The 10,490-nt window shown below is 28.0% G+C and overlaps 1 protein-coding gene across 2 annotated transcripts; it reads right to left on the reverse strand.

Moving 5' to 3' along the window:
• Positions 1-1,414: 1,414 nt before the first annotated feature.
• Positions 1,415-5,540, reverse strand: LOC149498977 (zinc finger CCCH domain-containing protein 40-like). Of its 2 annotated transcripts, none has more exons than XM_089726845.1 (5): positions 5,366-5,540; positions 4,329-4,530; positions 3,949-4,218; positions 3,253-3,476; positions 1,415-2,468 (listed from the first exon to the last, which is right to left on the reverse strand). In XM_089726845.1, exons 2-5 carry the CDS (start codon positions 4,431-4,433, stop codon positions 1,595-1,597), a joined length of 1,473 nt encoding a protein of 490 aa, XP_089582971.1. In that variant the 5' UTR covers positions 4,434-4,530; positions 5,366-5,540; the 3' UTR covers positions 1,415-1,594. The 2 variants fall into 2 exon arrangements, with proteins under 2 accessions (XP_089582971.1, XP_089582970.1); XM_089726844.1 differs by having other exon boundaries at positions 4,329-4,663; positions 5,366-5,539.
• Positions 5,541-10,490: the final 4,950 nt, after the last annotated feature.

Consider the following 10,490-nt stretch of genomic DNA (forward strand, 5'->3'; position numbering starts at 1 on the left):
GATTGTCGTAATTATATTGAGATTAGAAGGGGGTTGCGAATGGAAGTTGGACATATTGATGAAGCAATCCGTAATTTTTTCTATGACCTATCAAATACGTGAACTTTCCGATATAAATGGATTGAGTTGAAAATAGTTAAAACCAAAATCCGTAGGGCAAATAAATGATAGATAATATAAATAATTTTAAATAAAATACAATTATTTAACAACAAATAACCACCAGAATTAAATATACCAAGTAACATAATTATGTAATAAATTTCACAAACAATAATATACCTAAATAGCCACATTTGAAAATAAATATATAATAATGATTATGATGATGTCTTTAAATTTGTTAATAAGAAATCCAATTAACAAAATTTAAAATACTTAGAAAATATATACATACACGTATACATATGTTATTATTTATGGATTTGGATAGGTATGTGGATTTACCTAATTAACTCATGATCCAATTTAATCATTAAATCATAAAAATAATCGATCCAGCCAAATTCCTTATACTTTTAAACTATCAAATTAGGTTGGATTGGATCGAAGTAGAACAAATTATGTGTAGCCAATAATCATTTTTTACATATCAAGACATAGTTTAGTAGTAAGTGCACATGTGACCTGTCAATAAATCTAGATTTAAATCCTCTTTCCAAAAAAAAATAAAAAAATAATCATTTTTCTCATTGTCGACAACTAATTGGTTAAATAGAATTGGTAATCCGTTTGTTTTTTATATTTATTTTTTAGTGTTGCCTCTGTGTCTATCGGTCAATAGCTATTCAAGGTAAACTGTAGTTTTCTTTCCATTTTTCTTCTGTTTTAATATCTAAATGTTTTTATTTATTTATTTTGGCCAATTAAGTGCCCCCGAAAAAAAATTAGGTGTATTTAAATAAAGTTTCTTATTAAATACTAAAATTAACTATTTTACCCCACATTTCGTTACTCCCTCAATTTCACCCTATCTTTTTTTTTTTTTTTCAAATTTTTGTAAGAGAAAATTGGAGAATAAGTGAATGGTTTTTTGTTATTAAGATTCCATACTAGCAACTTGCAAGAGCTTATGTAATGATGGATTTGGCAATGATCTCCTTTACAATGACTTGCAAAGCCAAGGAAAAACAAACTGTAGTTTGTATTTTCCCTAATACGGTTGTCATCAAACTGTAGTGATTGGCATCAAGTAAAACATACAAGTGAAAAAGGCAAAACATAGTGCAGATTTTGGCTCTGGCCTCAACCCATAAGAGGACAGTTCCACCAGCCAAATTGGTTAGTAATAGTGCATATTATAACCGCACAGCATGTTTCCAAGCTATTGATCCAAAGCTGCACCTAAGTCTAATTGCGACTATCATGCTAACGAATGATGCCGCATAGTTTAACCAGAAATTCGATCATGACGTAAGAGAAAGCCTCCTGATTTTATATATTGATCTAATTTCATACATAATGGAAGACCACTATGAATCAGTGTTACGGTGCACCGTAAAATACTAATACAGGCAAAAAGACATTTCAATCTAAAAAGTAACCAATCATGTATGAACTTGCCAGAATACAACATATAATCAATTTCCAAGTTTCATGCATTTGATGAAGTTGGTGCTCCAGATCCTGGAGGCGGAGGTCCAGAGCTAACAGATGGTGCAGGTGGATTCCTTGACGATGGCACAGAATGCTGGTGCTGCTGGCTGGCTTGCGGAGATGGTGCTGGGGGAACTGCCGAGTGATATGGAGGAGGGTACTGCTGATAAGGTGGCATCGCTGGCATATATCCATATGAAGGATAAAGTTGTTGCTGATATTGCCCATGGGGTGGTGGCATGCCTTGATATGGATATTGCTGCGCGTGCTGCCTCTCTAGTACATTTTTGTTCTCCCCAGATCCCGATGGTACACTGGGAGCCCCATCTTGGGATGGAACAACAGCACCCATTCTTTGAGGATCCATTGATGGATAAAAGGTTCTTTCATGCTGTGGTGGAGGTGGTATATTGAAGTAGTGCATTGGTGGAGGTTGGTCCTGAGTGCCGGGTGGATGTAAATGGTTTTGCTGCTGAGATACAACTGCCCGGGGTAACATCCCACTATGTGCCATTGCTGCCAGCTGCCTCACTTCTTCTGGACCTTCTGATTCGGGTTTCGGCGCTTGAGGTCTACCCCACATTAGCTTCAGCCTCAGACCCTTGATAACTAGCCTGTTGGAGAGCTCTTCTGCAGCCTTCTCAGCACCCTCTCTAGTTGTGTAGGTCACAAAAGCAATTGCTCGTTGAGGCACCATTTTGACAGATTCAATCTCACCATGTGCATAAAACTGATCCCTCAGATCCTGCTCAGTGATCCTTGCATCGAGCCCACCCACATAGAGGGTTTTGATGCTTTCATCCTCTGGTGGCTCCAGTGAAGGCATTTCACCAGCCTTGTTAAGCAGCTTCAAAGCCACTGGATCATTTACTCTGTATATATATATATATATAAAACAATGAGAAACACTAAAATGTAAAGCATGTTGTGAAAATCTAAGTGATATGTGATTATCCAGTACAATCTTTAATTTCCTATGGCACATAAATGAGAAGCATTAATGACGAACGATATACTGCTGCACCAGATTAGAACCACTCCCTACGCCCCAGAATAAATGTTTAGTTTGACTTTGGCATGGAAATTGAGAGAAGTCTTTTGCATGGAGTGTTTTTTAGTTTTACCAATTTTATCCTTCAAACAGACAGTAGCATAGAAATCAATATGAGTTAATTTGGAGGATATTATTAACAAAAAAATCCTTTGGCTTGTTAACTTTTAACTAAAATAGGAAATGGACATTTAATTTGGGACATCCCAAATTAATAATATGGACTATTATCTTGGGATAGAGAGAGTATTAATAATCTTTCATCACCATACTAAAGATTGAAACATCAAAACTCATAGAACTAACACTGATTACAGACAAACAATAAAGAAATCTCCTAGACAACCAAACTCGGTATGATCGAAACGAAAATAAAGAAGCAACAAAATAATCCAGAAGTTTTGCCCCATATAAAAGATTGATTTCAAAAAGCGACTCGATGTAAAGTGAGGTATACTTTGAAAACTAAACAATTGCACAAGTTTGCCAAGAAAACGAAAAAAAGAAATCTAGAACCCACACATGCATGTGCATAAGCAAGAAATAGAGAGATTATACATAAGACCATCGTACTCAGAGGAAAGAAATTAACCACTTGCACATACCCATAATAGCGATCCTTTATATTCTGTTGTGACAACTCCCCAGTTATTGGCATCTCATGCCTATAAGGGCACTCAGCACCTCGTGTGCATTCACCTCGAACATAGAAACTACAAACATGTGCTCGATTTCTTTTATAGTACGGTGTCGTCCTTTGAAGCTTCAGAATAGTGTCATTTGGCCGCACCTTCCCATATGAAGATTCATAATCTATACCAGCTCTAGCCTGCATTAAGCAATTATCAGACTAGGTGTCAAAATATGAAAGACGAGACAATCAAACAATCTCCTTAGAAATAAGCCAATTAGATGAATCCCAACAAATTCTGATTTAAACAAATGAAAGCAACAAACCGCAAAAGTTAAATCTGATAGCTTATAGCACAAAAATGCACATAATTATAGAACAGGACCAGAAAAATTGTAACTAATAGAACAACTTATTAGTCTAAAATATATCTAAATATATGTTGAGCCACCTTATCAACATGCATACTGTGTGTCTCAACTATCCATGTTAAAAACACATTAATACAGAAACGAAAGAGAAATAAACAAGTCACTTCGATATGATTCAATAGTTGATAACACCAACACAGTTAATTCAGGAATTTCATCAAGTGCAATATTCCAATAGTAAATTATTCTGGACAGCAAAGATTAGAGACTAAATTTTTTTTAAAACATAACAAGCATACCCTTCGGTCATGCTCCTCAGCAAAGTACTCCCTGTTGACATCACTCTTTGGAATGGAATCATTGGAACTGATATGGAGAGCAGTATCTCGAACCTGAACCGGCAATCCATATTCAAGATCCAAAAGACAGACTTGACAAACATTTTTCAACTTACTACACGTTTGGCAAATCTCAGTCTTCTTAAATCTTGCATCCCGACCTGGCCTCCACCTAAAAACTGTAAATGGCCGTGTACATATCTTGCATTCCTTATCATAGTCAGCTCTTGTCTGCATCCAAATATACAAAAAATAATAATTTTTTTAAAAAAAAGGAAAACTTATTATGTAACACAATGGAACAGAGATTACGTGAAATTTACTGCAAGGATCATACATACCATACGGACATATGGATTGTCACCAAGACACGACTCACAGATGATTGGAAAGTCAGAGCGTTCCCAACCATCAGCTTCCAGATCTCTTAACAATCTGTGTGCCATTTCTCTTAAGCCCTAGCTTAGTAAACTCTCCAAAAACCTTGTATCTCTAGGTCCTGTGCTATGGATTGCAGCGGGGCAGGTACCCGCTAGAAATCAACTACCCGAATCCGAACCAGAATTATCAATTTAAGTATCAGAATCCATCCCGAATCCGATAAAGAATAAACTAATTACACCCAAATCCGTCCCAAATCCGTTTAGAATTAGCCGCATACTACCCAAACCCGAATCTGAACCCGAAAATGCAACAAAAAAAATTGTAAAAAATACATTAAAATTCAATCTGAAATAATAAAACAATCAACCTCTAATATTCTAGAACAACAGTACCAGTAACGTTAAAATAGAACAAAAGAATTAAAATTCAGCATAAATAAATAATGCATTCAACTAGAAAATTATAATTAGCTACAGCACATTTTTTCCTAATTTTAAAAAAATAACAAATAATGAATAAAAGGTAACAGTAAAGATAAATTCCTAATCACATTCCCAATCATCTAAATATATACATTTTTTCAAGAAATTAATTAGCTTCATCCTACTTAACAAGAAGCTTTGAACCTGAAAATACCTAATCATATCCCAAGATTTAGATTTTTATAATACGAGAGAAAGAGAGTGAAGATAAATTCAACAAATAGAGCTCCTCTTTCATCTAGGATATAAATATAATAATTTCATCTAAAAAGTGAACCATTTTAGATGGAGAATAACAAATAAAACATGCACAAAATCTACAAATGAAAAAAACAAAACAATAAACATATATCCCCGGCTAAACCCACAAATTAATTCAACAATTCCTCTTCTTTGTCTGTTTATATTTATTAAATATAAAAAAAAAAAAAGGAAAAAGGAAAAGGGACGAAGGAGAACGAAAAAAATAAATGGAGAAAAGAAATAAAAAATCAAGAATGCAAATGGAGGACCTGGCACTGGCACTACGGTTGAAGAGCAGGACTGCTGCGGAGGCGACGGCCACGCACGGAGCGACGGGACGGTAGAACAATAAGACTGTGAATGGGTAGAAGAACCGTAGAAGGAGAAAACCAGCGGCGCATAGACTTTTGTTTTCTTTGTGCAACCCTAAGCAAAACGACGTAGTTTTGTTTGTGGATTCATTCAAACCTCCTCCATCAAAATTACGCAGTTTTGATTGTAAAAATAAGTTATTGTTCTTATTATGATTTTTTTTTTTTTTTGAAAGAGTTCTTATTATAATTACTAAAGTTATTATTATTATTATTATTATATTATTATTATTAATATTAATTAAAAGGCTATAATCTATCTGTCTATACTTCTATATTATATATAAAAGTGAAAATAGGGGGCAATAATGAGATTTCCTATATCACTCTTGATAAAATTTAAAATGCTCTAAAATACCCTTAATAACGGCCAATTAAAAAATTGCAATTTATTAGTTGATCGGATATAATTTATAAAAATTATTTTTTCAGCCAATGCCTGATTATCTTCTAATATCCTTATGTGAGGAATGAGAGGTCTCGAGTTCGAAGCTTCTTGACCACAAGTGTTTTTACCAGTATTATTTCGGCTCATCAGGCTTCCTAATGAATAAAAAAATTATTTTTTAAATAAATACATATAAATAATTAAGCATTTCAAAATTTTAAGTTTTATTTATATTAAATTTATTTTTTAATGAAAATATATGATAATAAGATATTTGAAAATTTTTTATATTTTATTTGTCAAATATTTAATTCTTTTAGGAAATATATATAAAAAAGAAAGAGAGTATTTTTTTTCTTTATGTTTGTGTTGATATGGTTGGATATTTAAAAAATAAATAAATTCTCAAATAGAATATATATAATATTTTATTTAAGAGAGAAAAAAAAAGAAAAAAATATATTATTTTTATTAATGTTTTTGTTTTTTATGTTTCTGAGATTTGATTGGATAAATTTTTTAAAAAGTAAATTTTCAAATATAGTTTGCATAATTAAATTTGGATGGTAAACAATAGAAAATTTTTATTTTAAAAAAATAATATTTTATTGATATATTTATATATCTATATAGATTGAAACTTTTTTTTTTTATTAGATTAGTACCAATTTAATTGCTGTATAGCCTGCAGTATTATTTCGGCCATCAAGCCTCCTAATGAACCGAAAAAAATAATTTTTTAAATAAATACATATATATAATAAAGTATTTTAAAATTTTAATTTTTATATTTACTAAATTTATTTTTAATGAACATATATGATAATGAAACATTTGAAAATTTTTTATATTTCATTTATTAAATATTTAATTCTTTTAAGATATAGATAAAAAAGAGAAAATATACTTCTTTATTAATATTCTTTTTTCTTTATGTTTATATGATATAATTAGATCTATTTTTTAAAAAAATAAATTTTCAAATAGAATATATATGATATAATATTTTATTTAGGAGAGAGATAAAAAAGAAGAAAAAGTATATTATTTTTATCAATATTTTTGTTCTTTATGTTTGTCAGATTTGATTGGATATATTTTTAAAAAGTAAATTTTCAAATAGAATTTACATAATTAAACATGAAATGGTAAACAATTGAAATTTTAATTTTAAAAAATATATATAATATTATATTGATATATTTATATATCTATATACAATGAAAAGTTTTTTTTTTTCTGTTAAATGAATTTTGAAAGAGTTTTATTCTTAATAATAATTTTTTATTTTCTTTTTCATTACTGAATAATTTATAACTACTATCATTTTAATTTAGTGAGAGATTTTTATCTCCCTTGCAATAAATAAATAGCTTATTGATGGTTAAGCAATTTTATTTTTCTTAATATTTTTTTCTCTTATATCCTAAATCTGTTTGACTTAAAAGAAAATAGTATTTAGGAAACTGGAAAAAAAAAACTAGAACTATATATTTCTATTTTGGTCACTTTTTGGGTTTCAAGAATCTATGTATGTGCATATATTCCTTTGTCTGATATATTGGGTAAATGATATTGTCATTGTGGTTAAAATGATTTCCATTATCAATTCAGATCATTTTTTCATTTCTTTTTTTTATCTAGCAGTAAAAATAATTTATTATTATTCTTCATTATAGTTGTATATAGATATTGATTTGGGGTTGAGAGTAGGGGATTAGAGATTAAGTGATAACTTGATTTTTTTTTTTAGCACCTATTAGGGTTTTAAAAATCTGCATTTATAAATTATGGACTAAAGGATTAGGTCCAAGGATTGGGTTGAAGAACTTTATTCTAAGATCATTTTATTATATAAAAATAGAATTAAGTACATAATAAGTAATATTGCAAGTAATTTGTACGGTAAATTACAATACAAATTAAGCACTTCTATTTATTTTAATCTAAACAAAACTTATGATGCATATATATAGATAAAAAAAATGAGTATATAACGAGTATAGTCAATGTGCAACGCACGTTATATAAAAGACTAGTTATTTCAATAGTATAGCAATTGTTGTAATAATAATATTGGCTAAAGTATTAAATTTAATACTTTTTCATTAAAGAATCCGCCTACTAGGTTATGATTAATTATGGTTGTTTTAATCTTTAATTTATATACACTAGGCTTCTAGGTAAAATTATACTAATATATATGATGCTACTAATAAAAAAATAAGAAGATCTTTAATTAAGATCCAATTATAATTACATTTACAAGTGCACTAGTGATATTTTATGTAGTTATATTCTAAATTACTTTAATTATATCTAGATTTCATATTTCACACTATTAATTAAAAAGCTGTAATTATATTTCAATATTATAGTAGTTGTAATAATAATACTACTAGGTAAAATATTAAGTTTAGTACTTTTTTATTAGAGAACTAGCAGCATGCTTGTGCTATACACATTAATTATCTTTACTTAGAGATATTGTGATAATATTTTAAAATATGAAATTTAATTAAGAAAAATTTATAATTTAAATTATTTTTAAATTCATATTTGTTAATTTTATTGAAAATTATTTAAATTAAAGAGCAGTTATTTCAAATTCAAAATATTAGACTAATTATATAAGATTAAATCTATATGAAATATATATTAAAAATCATTGTTTTAATTCATTTTTGAATTAATAAATTTTTTTAGACGATATTAAAAATAATAAAATAAAATAAAATGGACAATAGAAATTCAATTATATATATATATATATATATATATATATACCATTCTTAATGATAATTTCATATAAAATATTTTCTCTTATGATTTATGAAACTTTTCCTAATGTAATAGAGTAATAGAAATTAGCAGAGAAAAAAATAATATCAATGTCAAAAAAAAAAAAAAATTGTGTAAAAATTATTGAAATTATAAAAAAAAATATCTTACCAAACCTCAAAGAGCTCTCTCTAATTATAGTCTAGTAATAAACAATTAATGACAATTCAATATATTATCTTTAAAACTAATAAGGACAATGATATATTGCAATTTTAAGATAAATAAATACTAAAACGTTTGAATATTTATTGTTAATAAAACCATTAATAAATATTTTCACTATTAACCTTCTCTATCATTCATTTAAATATAAAATTTCATTAATAATAATAAATGATAATTATGATTGATTAAAATGATATTCAATATCAATATCATAGTAATATTAATTTAAAAAATAAGTTATAATACATATTAGTACGTAATTAAAATCAAAATTATGATAATTTTTTAATTAAAGAATATGTATAATATTATAATAATTTTAATTATTTAGTACATATTAATATGATAATTGAATGACAATTAATACCAATATTATGTAATTTTAATTGAGAAAGATAAATTATAATTATTTACTAATATGTATTAATTATGATAATTGATGATAAATAATATCAATATTTATTTAACAATATAACTAATAATTAAATTCTATGTGACACTATCAAAATTGAAGAGTCTTATATGTCATTATAATCCTATATGTCATTAACAAAATTTAAAAATCTTATGTGGCAACAACAAGAAACATTTATTTATGAAATGCCACATTTCAACTTCTTGAAAAAAAAAAAATGCTTGCTTTATATATATATATTGATTTATTGATATGCCTAGTAGGTTATAATTAATTATGGTTGTTGTAAACTTGTAATCCTTAATCTATATATACTAGATTTTTAGTTATAGTTAAACTAATACATATGATGATACTAACAAAAAAAAAAAAAAAAGACATTTAATTAAAATCCAATTATAATTATATTTACAAGTTCACTAGTGATATTTTGTACGAGTCACATTTTAAATTACTATAATTATATCTAAATTTCATATTCAACAGAAGTTATATTTTGAATTAATATCTAATTATCATTATCATTAGAAGTTTACTAGTGATGTTGATAAATAGTTTTTAGAATTTTTAATTATAACATTATTAGAAATTTATTCCATAATTACTTTTTTTAATTTTTAATAAATTTCATAATTATCAAACTAAAAAAATTCAACTAAATTCAAATTATTAAGATATTATAATTGAATGTATGTAATTTTATTAAATTTTAGTTATGAATAAAATTATATTATTGTCCAATAATATTTTAAACTTAATAAAAATTTAAAAATATAAATAAATACCATTACAACTAATTATATATATATATATATATATATATATATTATTTGCATTTCTTATTTGAAAATGTTAAGTAGCTTAGTAGTAGAAATCTATTTGTCATGTAATAGGTCATAAGTTCAGTTCCACTATTCATCATGAATATTTTGCTTCTGTGAGCTCCTCCCGAGTGCCATGGGATCTGTGAGTTCCTCTCGAGTGCCATGGGAAAGATCCGAAGGATGAAGTCTAACTAGACGGGCTCATTGGTCGGTTCATCACGAAAACTGGGAGGAACTCCTTACGGTTCTTTCTTTTTGATGGCGTGATGGAGGAAGGCTATGGTATTGATGGAGAAGCACGCCCTGGCCGTGCTAGGGTCTGACTTGATTGAAAATGTGATGAAAGGCTAAGGTGACTGATGATGAAGATTAAGGTGACAAAGATAG

The sequence above is a fragment of the Jatropha curcas genome, chromosome 1 (assembly GCF_041381405.1).
Source record: "Jatropha curcas cultivar XTBG-Jc1 chromosome 1, XTBG_Jcur_1.0, whole genome shotgun sequence".
Lineage (NCBI taxonomy): Eukaryota > Viridiplantae > Streptophyta > Magnoliopsida > Malpighiales > Euphorbiaceae > Jatropha > Jatropha curcas.

Excerpts from the sequence above, each read along its gene's own strand:
- LOC149498977 (XM_089726845.1), bottom strand. The coding sequence starts at position 4,433 with ATGGCACACAGATTGTTAAGAGATCTGGAAGCTGATGGTTGGGAACGC. Across the intron at positions 3,477-3,948 it reads CTGAGGAGCATGACCGAAGG|GCTAGAGCTGGTATAGATTA; the intron begins GTATGCTTGTTA and ends TGCTTAATGCAG. Across the intron at positions 2,469-3,252 it reads ATAAAGGATCGCTATTATGG|AGTAAATGATCCAGTGGCTT; the intron begins GTATGTGCAAGT and ends ATATATATACAG.